The 24794-nt window shown below is 44.4% G+C and overlaps 1 protein-coding gene across 3 annotated transcripts in view; it reads right to left on the bottom strand.

The window, feature by feature from the left end:
• cadm1b (cell adhesion molecule 1b) overlaps positions 1–24794 on the bottom strand; it is a 168464-nt gene that overhangs the window by 38579 nt on the left and 105091 nt on the right. For 2 of the 3 annotated variants that reach the window (XM_030108050.1, XM_030108048.1), the window contains exon 2: positions 4704–4724. The exons of the other annotated variant lie outside the window; for it this stretch is intronic. In XM_030108050.1, coding sequence (XP_029963910.1) covers positions 4704–4724 — 21 coding nt within the window. The remainder of the gene's footprint in view (positions 1–4703; positions 4725–24794) is intronic. 3 annotated transcript variants of the gene reach the window in all.

The following is a 24794-nucleotide window of genomic DNA, read 5'->3' on the forward strand; positions in this document are numbered from 1 at the left end:
CTGTGGACAACTTAAAGGAAAATTAAAATAACAACATGGAATTATGCAAAAGCTCCTGAAACAGTATTAATCTAAAGAACATCTGTGGCGTGTTTTTCTAAGATGCTGGTAAAACCACTTGCATGCTAATTATTGAGAAAAACACCTTACCAGTGGATTGTTTATCGACTGCCGTAAACTTTTCTTTCTCTTGTTACCTGATTTTCACATCATGCTGTAGCCTCCGAGGTGCAAATGAATCCCATGTGAATTAAATTAAGCTTTGATTATGTTTTTTTTCATCTGAAACCGTCTCACGTGTGACAGGAAGGTGGTAATGCAAAGAGAGCTTGAGAATTATCAGCACTTTAAGTCCTGGAGGAATAACAGCTCGTCTTTCTCTCCAGAATCGTGGTGATCTGCTGCTTTGTCCATTAGCAACAAGGTTGAGTGATGTGTTAAGTACTGCCTGACGTCACTTCAGCTACATAGGCTGCACTGCACGGAAATTCAGAAAATAATAATAATAAAAAAAATCAGAATATAATATTGAGCATTGGTTTGAAATAATCTTCATGTGAAGAGCTGAGATGTGTAACGGCTGTAATAATATCAAGAGGAGCTCCTCTGTACATGCACTGAGCACGGCAGCAGATGAGGCAGAGGCAATGTGAAGTGTTTTGATGTCTATTTTATTTCATTGCTGTAAAAGTAATATATTTGGCAGTCAAAACAGCAACATAGAGCAGCCTCAAAGCAAGGTTATTCTGCTCCCAATCTGTTGGACTGAGAGAAAGGGAACGCAAAAGATAAATTCTCCATAAGGTTTAGCAGCCCCAAGCAAGGTTGGTTCCCCTCCAATATCCCAGCCTAGGCTCATCTCCAATTCAAAACACACATAAATAACGTCGCTGTGATTAGCAATCCCATCAAAGTGAAAACAGGCCACTTTGTGGAACATGGAGGGTTTTTGCAATTGAAGTAAACATTTTCAATTGCCTCGGCATCCTGGTCATGATTGGGTGCAAATGAGGAGAGGCAGTCATTAATTCTGGGCGGTGGGTGGGGATGGAGGGGGAGTGGGCAGTGGCATGGCACAGATGACTGGCTGATAAATTCACACTCATTCCAGCAGCTGTCTGGGAGAGTAAAGTGCCTGTATCTCTACACATGGCTGCCCTCCTGTTCCTGCATCACAACATACTGAATGAAACAGTCAGAGAGAAATACAGACCTTCAGAAGTCTGCGTGCTCTCTCCGAGGGGATGTACAATCTGGCTTGAAGTGCCTGGCGCCCGGACTCGGCTCATCAGCCGTACTCAAAATGCAAAACGGCACCGACTCCGACCAATTTTAACAAAAGTTGACGAAATCAGAAAACATTAGTGGACCGGCTCCTCCATCAGAAGTTGGGAGACGGGCACCTTTTGAATCAAGCCGGCTCTTTCTTTGAACTCGGCTCTCTTGTTTTCACATCAAAAGACATGAAAGGGGCAGCAAAAAGCAGGACAGCCAGCCCCCAATTCCTCCCGCTCTCCCTCTCTCTGGAGTCGCTGCTGTCTGGAGCAGCCGCGTCCTTTCAAGGAACGACCAGGACGACACACAGTCATTAACAATAAAAGTTTCTCCCTGCGATGCTGCCTTTTCACTCTTTATCCCTCTCAGTCATTAAATCCTGATCCTCATGATGAAATGCTGTTTTAAGGATGTTCACAAGTACCAAGGTTTGTGTCTCAGGGTATAATTAGCACCGTGCTATTTCTCCTAGACCCTTTGCATGGGAAGTTTTCCAAAATTTCATACCCACTAATTTGAGCATCTTATTTTTCCTTTTAAAGATAAGCTCTCTTAGAAGTTCGGTGTGCTCGTGTGTGTAATGATGCTGCAACACAACCAGAAAATAAGGATGTTCAGCCCCAGGAAACATCTTTCACCCTCTGAAACATTACAAGGTGATGTGTTTCTGATGTAAATGAATCAATGCTGCTTCACAGGAGTTTACAAACCACAACTCACAAACTTCATTACGGCCTTCATAGATCATCTTCAATAAACAATCATAAAAATGTTGTTAAAAAGCACTCCACTAAAAAGACCCATTAATAAAGTTAATAAGATTTTGCACAAGCCATTAATAAAGTGGTACATAATCTCTTTGAATCATGTCCACTATTTTTATTTTTTTGCAAGGAAAGGCTAATTTTTTTTAAGCTACTAATTAAGCAGTTGTCAATATATTATGAAATTTTAATACCACATAATTACTCCCTTCTGTGTTTTATTCATTGTTTTAAATGGCTTCATCAGGAAAATAAGTGGTGAGTCAAAATTTATCCCAAGCAACACTGTAGGGGATATGAAGACAGAAGAATATTCCTGAATTATGCTTTTTCCCTGAGGGATTTCTAGATTTTCAGTATTCTGTATTATGTACTTCCAAATTATAAAGTTCCCCAGAGGATGTACTGGAGTGGACAATTACTGGAAGAAATGACCTATTACTTTTTTTAATTTTTAGATTAGTCAACTTCGCTTAATTAAAATGTTTGTTGTTTAGTCAACGCAGAAATTAGATACCAAAAAGTAATTAAGTTTCATATGCAGTACCTCGTATACTATGTTTAAACTAAATGTTCGGGGTGAACATTCTTAGTTTTTTATTGGTAGTAAGTAGAACTGTGTGCAGTTCTCCACAGTGAACTCACATGCTGTGGTTACAGGGACGATGAAGTCTGACGCTTCTCGTAGTTTAAGGCCGGACAGACGCACAGCCACAAAGAGGGAAGAAACATGCTAGAAGAGCCACTTATTCTGGATGGCAGTTAACAGTGTCATCTCTCTCCAAAAGACTGTGTTCTCAAGCTAATTTTCTGGCAGATTAGGTTTGTTTGCGACCTGCTGTGTCGTCTGAGGTCAGACAGTCTGAAGGTCTGGAGTCCAGGAGGAACGGGGGAAACGTCACGGATCTAGTGCCGCAGACGGTTCGAGTTCATGTTAAAGTTTAGTAAACTCGGTCCTGAGATGAGTACAATACCTAATTCTTATGCGAGAAGCTCATCAATTTCTTCCTAGTTTGTCCTGATGGACTTTTTTTTTTTTTTTTTAACCATTAATAATCAACACAGACTAGTCAATTTAAAGATGATGAATTCAAGAGGACCATTCATTCTGAACAGGTCTGACCTGCACACTAACCACCGCTGTCTAGAAACCCAAAGCTATGTTGCTACAGATGTTCCTGTTTTTTCAAATCCAGGATTTTACTTTGGAGACGGAGACTTGAGAAGCTGAGAAGTGACTATGAAGTTATGACCTTAATTATTATTCGCATCGTCTTTGCAATAAAAACTATGTAGTGAATTTCTGTGTCCTTGAGGTTTATTTCACCATACGATGAATCAGTTTTCCACTTTTTATATTGTGAAAAAGCCTTGTGTGGTTTTTAGCCATTTGGATCATTAACGAACAGGTTTTCATTTCTATAGATGAGCTCCTCGCAGAATCCCATCAAAACATTTGACATGTCTGATCGGCTGCACTGCAAAAACTGCAAAAATTCAAAATCTTACCAAGTTCAAAAGTCTTGTTTTCAGTCAAAATGTCTCACCTCACTTGATTTAAGATATATTTAAGATACAGAGACTAATTTCTTGGTTTAATATTCTTATATCAAGATCTCTTTTTAAGTAAAATTCACTTGGTGCATGGACAGACAATTTCACTAGTTTTAAGAGTAGTTTTCTTTAATTTAGTGTTGCTATCTTGTATTTAGGTTATCCTTTTTTGCAGTGTAGTAAGACTTTTCCACAGTCAAACTGCGCTCTGAGTGTGTTTTCTCGCTGCATCTGTGGAAAGTGGAAAACAGTGTGAGCACGGCGACATGACACAGAGCGGACAGGAAACACCGAGGCCACTCTGGTCAAGTTGTGGTAACAGGAAACATGTTTTCTGCTCCTCATATCATGACTGGAAAGAGCTTTTTTTTTCACATCCTGATCAAAGCAGCATGTTTCTGCCACTGAAGTCAAACCTAATCAAACCCATTTTCGTCTGACATTTATTGACGTGAGTTCCAGAACAGAAAGCTCCTCATACAGCATGCCATCACTTCACAATAAGGATTATTTCCTCCCTCCTTTTCAGAGTCTTTTAGGTTACAAGTCATACAATTTCAGCTAATTAGTGAAACTAGTTTACAAACCATTTTTATTTAGATGTGCTGGACTGACCCCTCTAATATCATTATGGTTTTTCTTTGACATGTGCAAATGCAACTTTGACAGTCTAAGAACAGAAACGGACCGTCACTTTACAAGGACCCCGGACCTTATATTGGGAACCATTGCTTTTGCACTCTCGCTTCGGTGTGTCTGCTTTGGGGAAAATGCTGGAAAGAAGGAGGACATTAGGAAACTGTCAACTCTTCGGAGTTTAAATGTGTCAGAACTTCAGACAAATTGAAGTAGAACTCAAATGGCTCGAGCAAAAACTCGAAATCTGCCGTTACATGTGGTGAAATGTTGATTTGTGAATCCCAAATAAAAACAGCGGATCAGCGCTGTGGGCGCAAGGCTATCTCCTCCTTCCTGAAAAGAAATACCAACATAACCAGCCATTCATGTAAATATGCACAGATGAACAGACTGCGATGGACGGCCAATCCACAGACACAGACAGAAGCCAGCGCTTCCAAATGAACAGCAGGTAGCAAAAAGAAAGAGTACCTGTCACGGTTTCAGCAGCTCCTGTTGCAGCGCCGGCGAGGACGAGAGCAGAGGAGAGAGAGGAAGGAAAAAAAAAAACAGACAGGTTGTGAGAAGACAGGAAGCAAGCAGAGAGCCATATTCCACTGGTTACAAAAAAACTTATTCATAATTTCTAAATAGGCGAGTTGGAATTCATTAAATTCAAGCTCCATATGCTATTTGTTTTCCACCAATTAAGACGAATACAAAAGCCATCATAATGAGTAATTTTTACAATTCAGTTGTTTTCTCCCTCCACAGGTGTGTGCAACGCGGACATAATGAGCCATTTTCCTCCCTTCATCATTTCCTGAGCGTTACATTAACACGGAGGAGCAGGGGGAATGTGCGGACTCCGTCTCCTCGCCCCTCCTGTCCCTGATTGAGATTCCGGCCAGCCCTGCTGTGGAGCAGCCACTGCCTGGAGACGCTCCCCCGGGACCCGCGGCGTATCCTGGAGAAGAGAGCACCCATTCGGAACGGTGCCCACCCAAACTGGCATCTCGCAGGGCATGGGAGACTGGCGTGTTCCCAAGTCCCTGCAGCATTGCTCAGGGCCCGTACCCTCGGGAGAGCTTCCATCATTCATTGTCTGCTATTCATAAACAACACCCCTCCTCCCTCCCCGTTCACTCACACCTCCTCCCCTGCCCTCTGCGGTTCAGCCACATCTACATTTTTATATTTCACACACCATCTTTTATTATATTGACATTTCACACAGACTTTGGGGTTTCTTTGCCCTGGCTGTGAGCAATGGGAGCTTCAGCGCCGAGCGTGCAGAGTGCTGAAGTGACTGCTTGTCTCGCCTGTCATTGCCGGCGTAATAAGGGTGTAAGGTGTGACACATGTCCTTGTTATGCTCCTTTGTGCATTTTCGACGTGTCAGCAATTCCCCCGGGACAAAAAAAAAAAAAAAAAAAAAAGTGTGAGTGACAAATCACACACGATGGGAAACAAATTTTAAACATTGTCCAGGCGCCCGCTTCAATATCTCTCCGGCTGCACGGCGGCGGCGCTTCTTTAAAACACACGGCGTGCCAGTCAAGACTCGATGTGTTATTATGTGATAATTCAACATAATGAGGCGTCCGGGTGATTTGAGCCAACGGAAAGCAGGAGCGATGGAGGTGGATAGTCAGACTCGAGCTTGAGTGAGCACACCGTATGTGTCCCAGTCCGAGCAGCCCTCAGGACAGCCCATAATGAGGCTTTGGAGCCGCTTTAATTGCCAGGTAATTATAATGTTGTAGCAACATTATGTAAATGCCTCATTATCATCTTGTATGTGTAGTATATCTGCCCCGCTTTTTATGTTACTCTGTCAGGAGTGTAACCCAGAAAAATGCATCACCCCGGTACTGGGGCATCTCCGTGTTTAATCTTGTCAACAGAGACCTATATCCAAACACGGAGACTTGTGATATAGTGTGGTGACACCTTTCCTAACCCTTCACTATGATCCACTTCCTGCCGGTGGCCTCCGAAGAGGCTATAAATAGTGTGCTGGTGGCTCAGGATGGCGTCTCGGCGCGCTCCCCTTTCTCTGCTCCGTACCTGCAGCACATTAGGCAGAAGTTATGAGGTGCCAGCTCGCCTGTGATTAGATGTCATGGCTGTCGCTCTGCTTAGACAGCGCTGATAGACAGATTTCTGGGGAAATGCGTGTGATGGCATTCGTGCGAGTGCACCCATTGCACCAATCTGTCAATCACGCAGGATGAGAGCAGGCAGGCCGTCTGTCCTCCAAACAGCGTCTGTCCTTGCCTCCCCACCTCTCCCTCCTTTTCATCCCAGCCTCATTGTGCTGGGAAACGCTTCCCGGTGACGCTGCCTTCCCTCCTTCCTAACTGGCTCATCAAGAGCATTTGAAAGTTAATATTCCTGCAGTGCACTATGTTTTCCATAAGAGGTGAATCTCTGGCATCTCTGCTCAGCCCCCTTTTCACGCCAACGAATCTATAATAGTGTGCACTATTTTTTAGCCGGGGAGGTAAACTCAGATCTCCGGAGACGAGATGTCTGAGCGGTGAGAGTGGCACATAGCCTCGCTCTCTTCCTCTCTGCTGCTCACTAAAAGCAGTGGGGTAACACTAATGAGGCAACATTTCGTCTCAGTACTAGTGTGATGCCTTTGAATTAATGTTCCTCCTTTCAGGTAAAACATTCCCTTGCTTATTTATGCTCATGATCTGCAGCGTGTTGCATGTCATCCTGGTGTGTGATCGCACTGCATAAGAGGACACAACAGAGTGGGATGCTGGAGCTCTGTGTAGTTCCCCATAGAGACACCCACACTGGTTACCTCCGTGGCTCTGTGTGAGCGGGAGCCTGTGTGTGTTTGAGAACTGCTGTCTGACTGTGGGTAGCCCACTGTGTTTTCATTTAATTAGAAGGATCAGAGGTGGGCTTCAAACTTTTTCTCTTCAAGGAAATCGGATGGAGAAGCGAGCTCCTGCAGAGAGGACCCAATAAACACAGACGACTTTTGAGGTCAGGATTTTTCACAAAAGAAACCGATCAAAGAGTTCCAGCTTTTCGCAAAAAGAGGAAGAAAAGACTGTGTCCGACACCTCATGCTAGTCTTTGTTGTCAAGCATAATTATCGCCGAATCCACATTAAAGAAAATACACGTTTCCCAAACAAATACGATCTAAATGTGCTGTACCATGCCTGAAAACACTGCCAGGGTTGATCAAACAGCAGTTTAGACTGTAAAGACTGTATTGCAAAATACACTGATATGCTTGTTGATCCATCGATCAGTAAATGCTGCGAATTACCATTTTATGATTTAAAGTATTTCAAGTTCCTGATATGATTCAATGATTCGACTTTCTCATAATATCAGCCACCAAAATAGAAATTAAATATAAAAAAAGCAATCAGGATAGCATTACAAGTTCCAAGGACGCGTTCTTATTCACCGGGGGTGGTGCAGGTAACATGATCACGGTCCAATTGCCTCGCTAAAGCGGCTCATAGCGGGAGTGTGAACACCACCATCTGAATGCATGAAAGAAGCAGACAGGCGTATTCCACTCTCAGATGAACTGTGGGGCTCTTTGATTGCACTGTAAACACAGCACAGACCAATGTGTGATAAACAGACCAATGTGACAGACATCCAAACTGCCATGTCTGCTCCACATACCAGGCACCATCTGAATTTTCGAGTCAGTAAGGAAGTAAAAATGTCCCTGCAGTAAAACCAAGAGAGTATTCAGCTCAGTACCAATCACTGACATGGAAGCCTTGGAAGTTATAGAAGTATCCTCATCCTCTCCCAGATTGCTGATTGAAGAAAACACTACAGTGAAGCCAAACTCCTGCAGACACAGAGTCTCACTCACATTAGCTTCGTAATGACAGCACTGGGCGGTTCCTCAGGTGTTCTCCAGGTACCAAAAACTGCCTTACTGAGGATGTCTGGTGAGGGCAAATCGAATTTCTACAACCTTAGAAAAGGCAAAACCCTCTGACACTCTCAAAATGAGTCCTTGACCTCAGATTAGGGAGGACCATAGCCAAGACCACTTTCTTAAGTACAAACCTTTAGCAACATGTCAACACTGAGTGCGGATAAGAGAACTTTGCAAATGCTATAAACCTCAATAATCCACACGCAAATGTACACACAAGCCATGTGTGGAGGCTAAACCACCTCTGCGCCTACATGTTGTGTACCTCCAACAGCGCACAGCATAGACGGACGCTACGCTCTGCAGTATGTGTTCTGTAGACAGGAGGTCGAGCTTGCTGCGAGCCGCACACACTCACACACACTCACTCACACACACACGGCGGCTCGCAGTCATGCTTTAATCATGTGTGCTTTGCAGCGTCGCCGCTGCATCAGCTAAGTTGCTGACACATGACGCGACGCAGGACTCGCTGGGCGGAATCGGGAATTTTTTTGCCAAGTGTGAGTCGGAGTCCTCCGGTATCGGTGCTTCCCTTTAACAGACACCACTCATTATATCACAGCATTATACTCGTAGCATTTACAGCTAAAAAAGCAGTCTGTGATAATTTCTAAAATGTACCTAATTAGTAAATAAAAATTTTAATCAGCACTGGGAAAAGGTATTAGTTTACTAGTATTATTAGGTAAATTGAGATTTGCTAACTTTTAGTCAAACATTCGAGGAGTTTGAGTAACGAATTCACGTGAATAAACTGAACCACAGCAAACAGCGGTGAAGATTGCATAATCCGGCTGAGGAGAAACCCAGTGGGTGGACCTTTTTGCATGTAAACAACCTTTGAAGTTGGCGTTTCCTCATTATCCCATAACAAATCGCTGTATTCTGACTTTTTTTTTTTTTTTTTTTTTAAAGCAAAATAACTAAGTTAATTGAGCAGGACTTTATTTACACGCTGAACGCCCCTTCCCCGATTATCAGCTGTGTGTTACAGCTTAATCCAGCCCATCCAGCGGGAGCGCTATCAGGGAACGCTCACCTGCGAACCCAAGCGGGAATACTGAGATTAGGTCTCCCCGGGGTGAACGCAGACATCATCATCAGGTCGGCTTACAGGAGACGCAAACCGTGTTTCTGCTTGATAAACTGCAACAAAAAGGAGGTTTTTGCGAGTATTCGTGCAGAGGTGGGTAATTGCTCGGTGTTAATGGGATATGCTTTGTAAAAGTCCGGTGAAAGGCTTGAATGTGAGCGCGAGTCGCGGAGACATGTAGCCGAGGAGAGCTTTTCACGTCGGGAGATTAGGGGGTAATCCTTTAGAAATGCTGGCAGATAAAAAGCAGATATATTGAATTTGGTGCCCTGTCTCCTTTCAGGAAAGCGCTTCGGGCATCGAGAGCGACACATAAATGACAAAAGACTGGTGTTCGCAGGAATAAAAGGCTAAAATTAAGACGTGTCAGGTTCTAAATTACTTTTGAAAACAAATAAAAGGAGGTACGCCGTCTCATTGGTGTACCTGACTGCATCCTGTCATTCATAATACTCATAAAAATGTTTCTGCAGCTGGAAAAAAAAAAAATACTGAGAAAAGCAAACAGCAACCAGCCGCTTTAATGACAACTTTGCGGCGCTCAGGTAGTGCTCGTCTCTCACAGTTGTGTCAAGAAAAAAAAAAGCGAGCGTTAACACATTTCTGACGACTTTAGACGCCGGGCGGCTGTTCGACACACAGCTTCTCATGACAGGCAGCAGACTTTCCCACTTACACAAATAAAACACGGCAAATAAAAGTGAAATAAAAGGAAAGACGGCGGTTGTTTAAGATTATGGTGACACATCGATCAAACGGTAATTTGACAAGAAAACAACACCGTTCCACGAGGCGGGACTTCTCAAATCAACATAATACGAGGCAGGAAGAGTGTTATAGTAACACACTATTAAGTCATGCTGATTGTGACAAATGCTTTAACTATAAAGGCCTATAAATCACAAAGCAACTGCTTTCGCTGGGAGGTGCAATGATTCTGCTTCTCCTACCAGGCACAATGATCCACTCTGTTATGTTAACAAGACGGGCTGACTGAGCGCGGACTTAAGAGCGGCGGCGGCGGCGGCGTGCCGTTAACCCGAAACCAGGCGGCGGAGGAGGGGATTCCTCTAGCTTAACCTCGAGCAATGTGGCACATCGCGTCGCACTGTGTACTCCACAGGCTGGCGCTGTGAAAACCTCTTCCCAGCCCGGTCTCCAGCTTTTTTTTTTTTTTTTTTTTTTTTTTAAGGGAAAGTTGCGGCGGGAGTTTTGTGTTTGTTACCACAGGAGAGAAACCGACGCTCTGATTCAACCCAGATCAAACGGCACACACAATGTTAGGAATCAAAGCCCTCCAAAAAGTCTGGAGGGAGGATTTTATTTCACTTTGCTGCTCTGGTGACACTATAGAGCCGGGGTCTGCAACCTTTTGGACCAAAAGAGCCATTTTTGTGACTTTCCACAGTGTCGAGCTGGTTTGGAGCCATGAAGCACATTCAACCTTTCAGATGAGGCTCATGCAGCTCACGAAGTTTCGTATAGAGTTTTGATTCACATACAAAAACTATATCATAGGACACATTGATGACGTTTTAACTTTCACGTTCAGAATAGTGAGCCTTTAAACACATTTAACCAGTGTTCTCACCTGATTTTAACAGTTTTGCTCCTCTTTTTAAACTTTTTTTGTTGACAATTTTGAAATGTAGCTGTTTTTGCCATTTTACCTCCTTTTCATCAGTTTTCTAACCATGTTAAATTTTTTTTTCTTTTAGAAATATAGACATTTCCCATTTTTCAAGCCACTCCCATCTTCCTTTTTTCCCCATTTCTTGTGGCTTCAGCTTTTTTTCCACATTTTTTTTTTACCGTTTGAACCAAGACTGGAAAATACTTTTGAATAATGTAACTTTAATAAAGTAACTTCAGTGTTTCTTCACATTTCATGTTGTGAAAGCTATACAGGGGTAATAGAGCCTCGAGTGACTCCGGAGCTGCAGGCTGCAGACCCCTGCAACAGAGCGGTCTCCTGGCAGGAAAATCCATGAGGGCAGTGTTCACAGCCTTACAGCCCGTCTGCCACAGTATCTGCTTACTCACTCGGATTGTGTGTACATTTTCAGCACGCCTTTATGTATGTGTGTGTGTGTGTGTGTGTGTGTGTGTGCGCGCGTGTGTGTGAGGGGTAATTAGGACATTAGGAGAAGCCTCTGACAGCCTTGTCATGGCCACAGCCTGCCCAGCGGAGAGGAGGTGGTCAGCGGGGGTAAGTGGGGGTCCGGCGGGGTCAAGAGACAGCTGCTGCACCACCACTCACTGTCTGGAAGCTCTCAGAGAATATTAAAGCGTCGGGGCCTCGGCCAAGACGCTCCCTCATTTATGAAATACACAAAGCCTTCCCACCAGCAGCTCACAGCTAATTTATGCCACTGGAATAAAAGAGCTATTGTTTTTTTTTTTTTTTTTTTTGTAAAGACCAAAAAAATGACGATGACATGGAGGTAATTGAGGTTGTTTTGTAAATCAGTGAATTCGGAACGCAATGACAGTTTTTACACTCATACTGCTGTTTTTTTTCGTCCTCTTCTTCATGATGATGAATCTATGTGGTCTCACACCTCCTGTGTATCCGTCTCCAGCAGCGAGAGGCTCTATTATTACAATGTGCCACATATTAAATACATCCCCCGAGGCTGATGACCTTGGTGATGACATACCATTAATTGTATAGATGGATTATGATCATCCCAACAATAACATGGCTGCTTTCCCGCCGCACTCGCCCAAACACCTGTGCCCGTCCGCCGCCTGCCGGCGCTCAACACACTCATAATCACTTCTATCAGACCAAAACGCTAACTGCATCCGGGGACGCTAAACACGTCCATTTGTTTGCAGTTGTAATGTCTTTTGTGAGCCTCAATCAGGCACCTGTCAGACACACACCTGCTCCCGCCGAGGTAAGAGAAAAGGCAGGGAGGGAAGGCCTTTTGTTTCCTCACAGAGTTTATAATCAGCACGTTGTTTCCAATCTTCTTCCACCATTTTTCAATTTCCCATTTCCCTTTTCGCAGTCAAATCACTGCTATCAATCAGGTGCATGTTTGAGAGAGAGAGAGAGAGGGGGGGGGCATGGGGGGGCGAGGGGGAAGTTCCTTGATGGAACCATCTCCAGCCCCAGGCCTCATTAGTCAGAGACTGCAGGAGGAAATGTGTGGTGACTGTGAGCGGCCTGTGTGTGTGTGTGTGAGTGTGAGTGTGTGTGATAAAAATGAATACTGCTGGAGTGTGTCTGTCAATATGAGGCCATTTAGCATTTCCTATTCCATCCAAATGATGCACCGCGGACATTACGCTCTCTATTGCGGCTCCTGGAAATGGATACTCAAACCCAGTAAGTTCTATTATATTGTGCCCTTTCCCTCCACTGTGCTTACTGATATCATGGCAGAAAGATGACCCATAACGTCTCCAAAACAATTTCTGTGCAGCCATGACAACATCTTCTGGGTGTCAGTGCGGCAGAAAACATCTTGGAGTGAATGCAGCTGACTGATGTGGCAGTCGATACGAGTCAAACCATAACAGCTGCATAGGCACAAGCCGTATTGATCCCGGGCGACGAGAGCAGCGCCGAGCGCATCGACGTCTCTGAAGAGAGTCAACTTAGTCGCTTTGATTACACTGAACACACTCGCTGTTCCAACAGAAATAGCACAAAGACCCCTGTTAACATTCATGAGACACAAATTAGGCAACAAAACAAGCAGTAAATAAAGGATGAGCAAACACAACCGGCCTCTTGCTTTTTTCTTTTTTGCCAACGTGGCAATATGTTCGATGTTTTACCGAGTGTATTGATTATAAACGAGATCTATTTGAAGTGGCCGAGACAAAATGGCAACTACAGTAAATTCACAATGGCAGGGTAATATACGGCTTCACTGCTTTCATTTATTCACAGCTTGACATTTCCTCCCTTCCACAGAGTGTGCTCTAACTGTGTGCCAATGGCCACATCATTTAGACTGGACCCGCATGAATATTTAACATTAGTGCCTGGCTCGCCGCTCGCAGAAAATGAATTATTTTTAGTGGGCTTCGCAGAGGCACCGTGAAAAACCCTCACTCTGGTGATGAATCGCTGGAGAGTTTATGTTGTATTAAGCAGGCAAAACAAATGGCTATCAATCATTTGAAGCTTTCCATGCTTGCCAGCGACGGGTCTTCTTCTCCCTCCCCTCCTCGTTTGATTGGCCTGGTTTTCAGAGGATCAGCTGTCAGCCGTCAGAGTGCAGAAAAGGGTCAACCTTTTAGTTCAGTAGTGTTTGTCGACAAACCCTCTCTGCAAGAAGCAGACAGACTTAATGTAATGTAAATACAGTTGGAGATACAGTTTATTTTTTTTCCCCACTTTACATTATTCTGGCGCTCTGCAATTCATTTACAGTAAAATACCTCCAAACTGTTTGATAATGGAGACTGACACTCCTGTAATATCCGTTTCACTGCGTGGCACTGCGCTGGATGCAGGAGACCTTTAGCTGCAGCAGCTGTGATAATGAAGCATTTTCAGGCAACAGAGGAAAAACTGAGGTCAAATACTCACCCAGGGTAATTAGTCCCGCACAGACGCCAGTGCATTTAGCAAGCGCTTTAGTTTTTCTCTCTGCCATTTTTTAACTCTGGAAAACATGGAGTGAAAATGGACGGAGATCAACCGGATCGTTGTCTAGCCGATGATCAAACCGCGCTTGAAGCGTGAACTATCTCACCTCCCGAATCCCACCGTCCCACAGCGGGGAGAGCGAGGAAAAGCTCCTGCTATTTCAGCAAAAACACACATGATGTGGGGATTCCAGCATTTCTGAATAGACTGTACCAAATCTGCAGACTCACACCCACAAGGCATGCAGACATTTTTTTTTTTTCAGCATTCTGTATTTTTTTTTACCAAAGTAAATCCCCTCGTGCACTGCTGAGGCAAAGTGTCACACTAATTATATACTGTCTCCTGCACTGAGGACTTCTGCTGCTCTCTCCAGGATGATGGCTCAATTCTTACATACTTGATTTAACACTACGCCTGCACTATGTTTACGTCTCTATTTATCTTCTTTACTCTTTGTTTCTATAGTTTGTATTTGTGCTATAATGACACTAGAATGTGCTCAAACGCTGATAAAGTTTTATCTAATCTGATTAACGAGAAAGAAACAGAACACATGCAGAAAAGTCCAAAAATAGGAAAATCAACATGATCATTCAGATTTTGGTCTTTTCACTTAATGAGTTGAAAAGAAACCATGACGAGAAATAAGCTGGAGATTCATTATTTGTATTATTGACTAAAAACATATTAGAGCACAACTCACTGTCAAAATGAAATGATGAAATAAGCTTCAGTGCGAAGCTATAAGGTTAACCACTGAAGCGGTTAGGCTGCATATCCACTGACCCCATTCAAATTTTTTGCTCTTCTGTGGTTCAGATCGGGTCTGCTTTATTACAATGTAAGCAGGAAAAAGACGCATGCATTGAGATATCTCCAGATCGGATACAGGCCTCATTCAGATCGGTGTCAGATAAGTGACAATGTGACCTTTACCTTGCTTCTCTAACGTCATCGCATGAGCGAATATCGAGCTTGTTTTGTTGCTTAATGAGCACGCAGTGAATAAATAAGAAACACGCAGGCTTTCTGACAAGAGGAAAATCCGGCACAGTGGTCAGCTGAAGTGTTCTCGTGAAATAATTGCAGCTCAAGGAGCAGATCTGGATCTTTACCTCATTCTCCGCCTAAATATCCTGGAAATGTTTGGTGAGTTTCTCAATCACAGAAATAGCCTGCAGCCTGTTTCGTGTTTCTGATGGAGCAGACAGGCGTAATCAGGAGAATCAGATGTGGGTCATTTGGTAAAATATGTCTAACCAGCTGCACGGTCAAAAAAATCTGATTTCGGCAGCAGATCCGATCGACGCATCAAGCCTAAGAGACGATATATCAAAGGTTTGCCAGAGATTTCAAACTGAAAGCGTCTAACTAGCACGAGCAGAGCTCAGTTACTCATTTTTTAATTGAATTTATGTCTAAAGAGCCATTAATAACATCTAATATTGTGGGAAACATTAGGAAATAGGAAGCACTAACCTGACAGTTGACACGTTGTCTGTTTTCTCGTGCTTTCTCTCACATTAAAAACCCCTGAGACATACCGCTGAACAATATGCAGTAACAAGATGTTTACAACGACGAAGATGAGATTTCAAAGAAAACTGTGTTAAAGTTGCTCCAGCATGTTATCTGATGACAGAATCTAAACAAGCATCATTTAGCAGCTGCGTGACCAATTTCTTAATCTCAGGAGTATCTGATGAAGAATTTGGCTGAGGCTGAGTTTGAATTTGTTTACAGAGAAGCTGCATTTGTTTTCAGGTGGGATCAATGAAACGGAGAGCAAGGGCGCGGCTCCCGCTTAAGTGAACCATCATTTGTCCGAGTGATTTAAAATGATGTCTGTATCGAGGAAAAGCTCGACGAGCTCCATCTGAGCACAACCAAGGTCGCTTCCACAATGCTGGAAATAAATAAAAGCGCTTGGACAAATAAAAACCAGGAGGGGAAAAAAATAAAAAACCTCCTGGCAGATTAGGAGGGCGAAGAGATCAAACCTGAGAGGTTATAAAGGAGCAGTTCTTATAGATGATTAAATCAGCTCTTCATGCCTCCCCTACCTGCTTTGAGTTTTATTTGATTGGCTACGCAATTACCCTAACATTGGTTAATTGCTAGTTAATTCACCTCTCACAGCAATCACATCACCCTCTACTCTGCCAATCAGCAATTTAAAAATCATGTGTAAAACCAGGCAGCTGAAATACACACACACACACACACACACAATAAACAGCAGTGTGACACACCGAGTTTACAGATTCTCAGATTACTTGACAGTTTCATTAACACAGATTACCGTGACCCTGAAGTTTTAATCTTCCAGATGGAGTGAAGCTGTTTTTACACCCGTCCTCAAGGATGCACTTCATTTCCAACAGCATCCAGCCCGAGACGAGATTCGCTCTCCTTCAAACACAATCTGAATTGCTTCAATTGATTAAACAGGAGCTGGCAGGCCGGGCGGAGCGCGGCCCAGAACAAACCCGTCCGCGCAGCCACCGGCGACTGTGGACACAAGATCCAGGGTAAGATATCGGCGAGGCGCCTGGCACCTGAGTCAGAGAGATAGTCCCGCTCAGCCGGGGAGGCGGGCGGGGGCGGGGGCGGGGGGTCAGACTGCAGACCGCCGCCCGGGTGGCTCTGCCTGTGTTTTCTCCCCCCTTCAGCTTCATATTTTATGGATGTGCGATGCAGTTCAGATGACAGTTTGAGATGACTAACAGTTGGCGTGCAGGCGGCAAGAGTTCAGCGATTTATTAAAAAGTGGAGGGGGGGGGGGGGGGGGGGGGGGAGTGTGGCACGCCGGCGAGCGAGACCAAATCTGAGAAGTGTGTTAGTGGCTGCTAATGCGAGGAGTTTGGGCTCTGGTGCGTGTGCACGAATACCGAGAGATGAGCTTTCTGCAACCAGAGCCCGTTCGAAAAAAAGAGAAGAAGAAGAAGAAGAAGCAGCGGAGACATCGGCAGTACAGATGTGTCTCTCAGAGAGCCCAACATGAAACACAGGAAACGGCCCCTTTGATCATTACCTAGCTGTCAGTCCGCCCTCCGCTGGGACTGCCTGTTACCGCCGCTGATGCGCTGCTCTGACAGGCCAGAAACACAAATGCAAACTGAGACGCATCGAGAGGAGAAGAAGAAGAAGAAGGAGAAGAAGAAGAAGGAGAAAAAACCCGAGCCGCTATGAGTCTGACTGGTGTTGGTGTTCGGACTCGTCCCCAAGGAAGTATAACCATGACGACCGGTCGTGTGGGCAAAACGCAGGTTTATTATTCTATATTTAGATTCCAATTAGCCTCGCTGACTGCGAGGCTTGCTGGGGTCCGCATTCAACATTCCACCCATTTAGTCTCCGCTGCTTGTGATTGCGCGTTAGTGGAATGTGGGAGGAAAGACGCAGGGCGTGATCAAAGGGAGAGCCCGGCGAGAGGCAAGTCTATAGAAAACAAACTTGTCCAAGTTCATTTGTTTGACTCGCTGCCTGTACGGCGAGCGACCTGCTGAGAATATATGTAGACAGAGAGGAAGACATGGCAACACGCAGCCGGTGTCACGATCAGGAGTTGGACGGCGGTCCGCACTTGGATTTCCGTCTTATTCTCTCTCCTCGTCAGATCAGTTTTTGAAATTCGGTCAGCTGCGCGGCGTCCAAAAATCTTCCTCTTTCTTATGTGACAATGACAATGATTCAAAGAGACGTTTCTTTTAAAGGCCTCACGGCGCTCTTAAAGATTCGGTTTATCTAAATTACAGTGAATCTGTCATGACTGGTGCTCCTGCCACTGGAATTTGTCATGTTCAATGATAAAATGTGAAGTTTTACAACAACTGGAAAGATTACAGAAGCATCTTATGTTACGGCACAGAAACTGCAGCCGCACACAATAAAGAAAAAAAAGTAATGAAAATATATTTCACATGCAACACTAAAGACAGCAAAAAATCCATCTTCAGTATGAAGGTCATAGGTGGATCCCCGCTGACTGAATGAGCCCAGACATGGACGGATCACCAACAGAAAGCAAAACTGTTTTTTTCTTTACTTATTAACTGTAATTCCTAGAAACCCGTATTCACAGTGAAACCCTTTAGCAAGGCGCACCCCGGCTGCGCAGTGGTCTCATCAGCACCGTCACGCTGCTCTATATGGGGTGTTTGTTGTTGTTTTCTCTCTTTACTGTTCCTGAAGCGACTCTGTGGAGGCAGGTGGCCTCCGCCGCTGAGCCGGGAGCTGCTGGAGCTGCTGGAGCTGCTGGAGCTTTCCTCCTGTTCTAAACCAGCCTTTCCTTTCCCCCGTCAGGTTCGGCTGTTCACTTTTAAATGGTCACTTCGGCTTTTTTCTTTTCACTAAATGCTATTTTTCAGTTTGACAGTGATGTTTAGCACTCTGAGATAATAAATTAATACAAGCAGTAAAAACTGAAGCAAACAGTGACATTTGGGTTCACTGCTAGGCAGAATACGCCACAATACTGAACATTTAAAAACCAGATTGTTATCATCTGGATGTTTTCCAGGGGACTAAATATTTTGCAGACATAAAAAAAAAAAAAAAAAATCAAAGAGGAATATTTCCTTTCTGTGAGATTTGCTATAAATATTCTGCCGCCTTCCAGTGGACTGGACTGAAGTCGCACATTTCAAAGTCGGACAGGAGATAAAATGTTAGCAGCCTGACCCTTTAAGGCTGTACGACTGCTGTGAAGACACCTGCAGTAAAACCTGGCGGCACACTGAGCGGGGACCTGCCGCCTTTGACCAAAATAAACTTTGCGGGTAACTTCCCAAGAGAAACTCTCTCGACGTGCCGGCGCTGGATGGGGACCGCTCGCCTCGCCTGTGTTTGTGCACATCCATGGAACTAACAACTGCCGGTCATCACTTTGGAAAGAAATTCTTCAGAGCCTGGGTTTGTTTAGCTTGTTAGGGGAATATCAGCACCTTTATGATCAATCGCAGTGTTTCTGAATCCTGCCGGCCTCCGCGGCTCGTCACCGCGGTCCCTGCTGCTCCTGCGTTATGATCCCTCTGTCACCCCTGCTTCCAGCTTCTATAGGTTAAAGTTACCGCTTTAATCATGGCGTGCCCCCGCTGGCTCTCAGTGTAAACGCTGTAATGCAGCAGCATAAACAAATTTATATGCAGAGTCGTGTTTGCCTGTCGTTCTATTTTAGGCGAGTATGACTTTGTTGTTAACGCGCCGCCCACATGACTCGGGGTGGTCACATTTGGTTGCGGCAATTTACACAGTTTAAGTTGTAATGGCCTTTCATCGTCTCTCTCAGAAACAGCTACGACACCTGTGTAACTATTCAGGGAATACACGGCGCCATCACGGCTCCAAACACCATTAGCATGCATTGTACTGTCAATTTAGAGGCACCGTTTGAAGCGTATTCTAATGGGAACCAGTCCATTTGTTCTGAGGCTGAGGACGGGACGTGTCGGACGGAGGAAACATGTGGCTGTGATGTTGTGAGGCTCCGGGCAGAACCGCTATAAGCGCCGGATCTCCCGATGCAGCGTGGTGTAATGTCGTCCCCGCCATGCTTTAGATCAGAGATCCTGCAGCACAACATCAAAGCTTCCTCACCAATCAGAGCCAAACCGGAGTCCGACCGAGTGACGGAGCCGTGCACGTGCACAGCAGCTCGCCGCGCCGGCACAACGGCGAGCCGCGGCTTCACTCCACCTCCATCCAGTCATATCACTCAACATTTGCTCATCACAGTGAAAGTCACATAAAGGAGACGTACACTTCAACCGGCCGTGCGCACTTAAAGCATCGTTTCAGACACGTTACGCAGAAGAAGTCATTTATCTTATCGCGACTGGCACACTGGTGAGAGGAAGTATATTTAGATCCGTTCTCAAAGCAACAGCATTGACAGGTTTTTCCAATAAGTGGATCTGATGATATTTCTTTATGACCAAGTTTAATTGGTAAACTTGAGGCTTGATTTAAAAGTGACAGTTTGTGCTACACATTCATAAATGACGGTACTGATCATCCCAGGTACAGAAGAACAGAACTGTTTTGTAGAATAACATGCTTTTGCCAAGAATTTGCTGCAGAAAATTCAGTGGAAATCCAACAGAAACATTCTTTATGATGAAAATGTGAAAAGAATATGAAAGACGATACTACGAACCAACTGAGAATTATCATCTGAATCTGCTTTTCCACAGCTTTTATCTTGTCTTGACAGTCTGGACGTCACTCCACTTCAGTCCCGCTGCTCTCCATGTATTGTTTTATTTAGTAAAACAGCTCTAAAACGCTTCTGTACATGACCTGCCCAGCAGCAAACTGGAGGCAGGCAGAGTCAGAGACTGTATTCGAGCATTTAACAGCGAAAGAGTCAAAGATTTTATTCTGGAGTTTGAGGAAAAAATGCGGAGCTAAAAAGGAGCGTGAATATTCATCAGGTCGCTTGAAACTCAACTCCAAAGGAATTCTAATGCTGCTTTCTGTTTGCTGCATGTGCAAATAACCAACTGTTTGCGAACAAGTTTGCCAGACCGGCTTCAAAGGACACGTGTGATGGATTTAGAGGGATCTATAGCAGCGAACCACGCCCCTTCGGAGTGGCGAGGAGAACCTGCGGTCGCCACCAGAGGCGGCCGTCAGTACAGTAAACATGGCCATAAACATCACCGTTCTGCCATGTCGGCTCTTTTTGGCTCCTTCTGAGTTTCTTTGTGACTAAACTTTTTTTTTTCTTAACTTGACCTCATCAAAATAATGCCTCTGGCTGAAGTTGAGGGTCCTTCTCTGCTGAGTCTGCATGTCCTCCTGAGCGTTTGTGGACGCTGTGTTCTCTGAACACAGATGTGCATTTGAGATCTCCTCCGGTGGACGAATGTTTCATCCATTTATGTAAAACAGGATGAAATGTAAGTGTGTGTAGTAACAATTAATTTCCAGCAGACCTTCAGGCTATTGTTATGATTCATTAAAATCTTTGTCTTTATATTTCCACAATTACAACCACAAAACTGTGACCAACCATGTATATGCTTTAGTAAATACACTTTTCCACTTAAATGTTACATAACCCACAAATAACACAAAAAAAAAAAAAAACATTGATCTGCTTTCTTTTAACTTCACATTGAGCTAAAGTTTTATACTGATTTTGTGAACTTTTGTCTGAAAGTTTTGCCCCAAGTGCAATAAAAGGAGATTTAAAGTCTGTCAGAAACGTTCGGTTTTAAAACATTTCATGATTATTTGATTGTCAGCTGCATTCAGAACAGTGACTGCTTCTCAGCTTTGATCTTCACCTCTGGCTCGGTCCACAGAAGACACTGTTCTGACAGCTTGAGCATCCAGCAGCCACTGCTGCTGCATCTAATACTAATAGAATGTGACGATGTTCACAGTGGTTCTTTGCCCGGGGAGTGAACACAGAGGGGATGATGATTATTGAAGAAATAAAAGCCCCTTCCCCCCCAACAAAAACCATCTAATCTATGACACACCAGTGCTGACTCCTCATAAGATGTTTAAATCAGCCCTCTATCTGCATGCTCGGTGCCGTTCCTCGCTTTGCGGGGTTCTTCCCTCAGGGCCGCGTTGCCCACACACACACACACACACACACACACACACACACACACACACACACACGCCGGTGGATGCCAGGCATCACGGCGGCAACACACTGAAACACACATGTTCGCTCTCACAGCCGCACACCGCGCGAGATAGAGATGAATCGGATCCGATGATTAACGAGGAAGATCCAGGGGAATCTGCGTGTGAGGCTGTCTGGGGGCTGGGAGCTCGGTCACAGTGGTGGAAACGCCCCAGCAGCCGTGAATCACTACTCAGGAGTCTCTCTTTGAAATTTAAATGCAACTTTTTATATCTCAAGTTCAGGCATAATGCTAATACGGCGGCACCGGCTGCCGGAGCTTTGATGAGCAGGGAAAATGGTATTTTACTGCTGCTACTTTGTTTTTCTCCAAAACACATTGTTTTGAGAGTGTTTCCTATGAAGATTGGGGGGTGCACGGAGGGGCTTTGTTTGCTCTGGGCAGAGAAGGGGCTGCCGCTGGAATGCCAGTGTAAACACTCGATTCTGTCAGCTCTCCTTGCGGATGTCTGGGATCCAGAGCAACCACAGGATCAGCATCACAGAATATCTTCATCCCTCAGCTTACAAACCTCCTGAACTGCGCTGCTACACCCTCTTTCTGCCCTCCTCCTCCAAATGAAAGAAAAAAAACCTGCACCAGGCTCACTGGCTCCAGCAGCTGGGAGTTCTGCTGCTTCTTACAATATGAAGGATTATTAAGAGCGTATTTTGCAGCTTATTGTTGAAAGCAATAAAATAAAATGATAAAACCAGGAATGAGAGAAGATTTTCTTTTATTGAGTTCATGTTGCCGAAAAAACAAAACAACACTCAAATATATATATATATATCAGCTTTCAGTTCATGTTTGCACCTAAGCTCTATGTATTTAAGAAATGAGGTTCGGGGTGGCACACTTCATTCTTTTTTTTATTTAATTACTGGAGTCAGTTTCAACAATACAGAATGGCTCACACACAAGCTGGCAATAACACGGGCCTGTATAATGAGGTAAAATAAAGGCTAAATGAATCCAAATCAGAGGAGCCATGGGACTGGGGGAACGTGCACTGCGAACAATTAGCCAACTCATCCAGCATACGAAGCAGCTCCTGGCACATTACGCACATACTGTAAAGCTCATTACCGCTGCAGTACACACAATCAGTCGATCAAATTCGGCGGAGGAGCGGCGAGCGAGCGCGGTCTGTCAGGATCCGCCTGTCATTCAGCTCTTTAACCCGCCGCTGCTCCCCAATCACCCGGCACAGGCACCACAACAGCCTCACGCTGCCTTTTAACAAGTCATGCTTCGTTATGTGCAGGACTTTTCCCAGACTTTTTTTGCGCTCTTTGATGGATGCTGACTGTTGTGATGCTTTCATCTCCTCCCTCAAGAAAAAAAAAAAAAAAGGAGAGAGAGGGAGAGAGAGAGAGAGAGAGAGAGGAAGGAGGGAGAGGAATTCTTGAACGCAAACACCCATGGTTAAACATAAAAGGGCTGAGATATTTTAAAACTGACACCACTTCAAAGGCAGTGAACACATTCAAAGGGTATCACAGGAAGGAGATTCAAAAGCCTGCTAGTCACCTGTAATCCACTGCTAATACTCGTCCCCGCAATCACACATTAACATTCACGGGGCTCACACACGCCCGGCCGACGTATGGATGCACACCGGCCGGCGGCTCGTTAACATTCGCCCGGCGCGGCGTCCAGCTGTGAGGGTTCCTCACGTAGGTATTTTGTAGTTACTTTGTCTGTATCGATTTGGCGTGCCGGGAGGAGATCTATACACGTATACAAGGATTATCGTGTGAATATATCAGTGTCATTTCAGATCAGCGGCTGCATTATAGCGACAACTATCCCGTAAGCCGACGTGGAGCTCGCCCTCCCCACCGCCGCCGCCGCCGCTCGTCTCGGTGTCTCACTCTTTCATCACTCCGGCTCTTTGTCTCTGCCTCCACGCTCTTTGAATCCGGGGGTTCGGCGTGTTGAAAGGTGTAGTTTTGAAAAGAGGAGCTACCTCACTTCTAAACAAACCGCGGAAGGAACTGTACCTTCAAAAGCTCTTTTCATTTCCTTTCTCTTAGCATGGATGAGAAGCCAAAAGTTTTATTGAAACTTTAAGAAAACAGCTCCTAATCCTTGATGCTGCACAAACAGGTATTTAACAAAAAGTGCTTGTGATCACTGCAGCAGGTGATGGCTCACTTTGAAACCCAAACTAAGGCATGTGGGCTATACTTTATGTGATTTATAGCAAATAATTGGCAACACACAGGTACAGACCTTCTGAGTTTGAAAAAAGCTCTAATTATTTAGGAAATAAATTATTCAGCGATATTTGGAGCAGATGTTGTCACTGAAGCTCACCTCCTCATGCCACACATTGTGCTTTTTTCATTTGGTAAAAAACAAGTTATTAATGGTAGTCATTGCTTTATAAATAGGTATTAATTCTTAACTTGATAAAAAAAAAAAGTATCAAATTGATCATAAAAGCATTTCACGGTATTATGTCTGCACATTATATAAGCTGTAATCCGCTTAGTTGGAGGTTTTAAAAGTTGTGTGAAGATGCATCGTGTTGCCTTTTCGGTAACTATTTACTATGACTGTGGTGTGCATATGCAGTAGCAGCGTTACAGAAAATGTGTTTTCTGATCAATTCTATGGAGTCAGAGTGCTTCCATGAAGTTATATTTTTCCCTCGTTTAAAAGGAGACGGAGTCTGAGCCTTTTGGAAGAGCTCTGCTTTAGGAGCCGTTTTGGCTCAGACGCCCAAAACACAACGAAAGATTTCTGTTTTCACTTGAAAACTATCTTTTTATTCAATTTGTTGGAAAAGCTTTTCATTATAGATTCAATACTAATATCATATATTATGAGAAAAAAAATCCAAAAACCATAAGTAAGAGTGAGAGTGAGGTTTGGATTTCGTGGCACAAAGCAGTTGAAGCTCAGTGAAGGGAGGCTAATGCTCCCAGACTTCAGTCACCATTATCTATATCACCACATCACTTCAAATTGAAAATATAAAGGCTGATTCATGCTTTCTGTGAGGGTCCACATTTTGTGATTCTAATCCATTTCCACAGGCACCGGAGAAGCCAGCGAGTGAAGGCTTTCGTGTGTTTCCTTCATGATTCTCGTCAGGTCCTCCGCACCTTCTGCCCCGTTTCTGTTAGCAACACTTGTCTGTTTTTCCCTTCTCCGTTCGTCCACCCACATCCGTTAAACAAAGCAGCCATTGTCTTTCTTCTATAGTTCATGTTTGCGTCTGCCATTGTATATCGATGGCTTCAGTCAGGGTGTGATTTATGAGAAAAATACCAGGGGGG

The sequence above is a fragment of the Salarias fasciatus genome, chromosome 14 (assembly GCF_902148845.1).
Source record: "Salarias fasciatus chromosome 14, fSalaFa1.1, whole genome shotgun sequence".
Lineage (NCBI taxonomy): Eukaryota > Metazoa > Chordata > Actinopteri > Blenniiformes > Blenniidae > Salarias > Salarias fasciatus.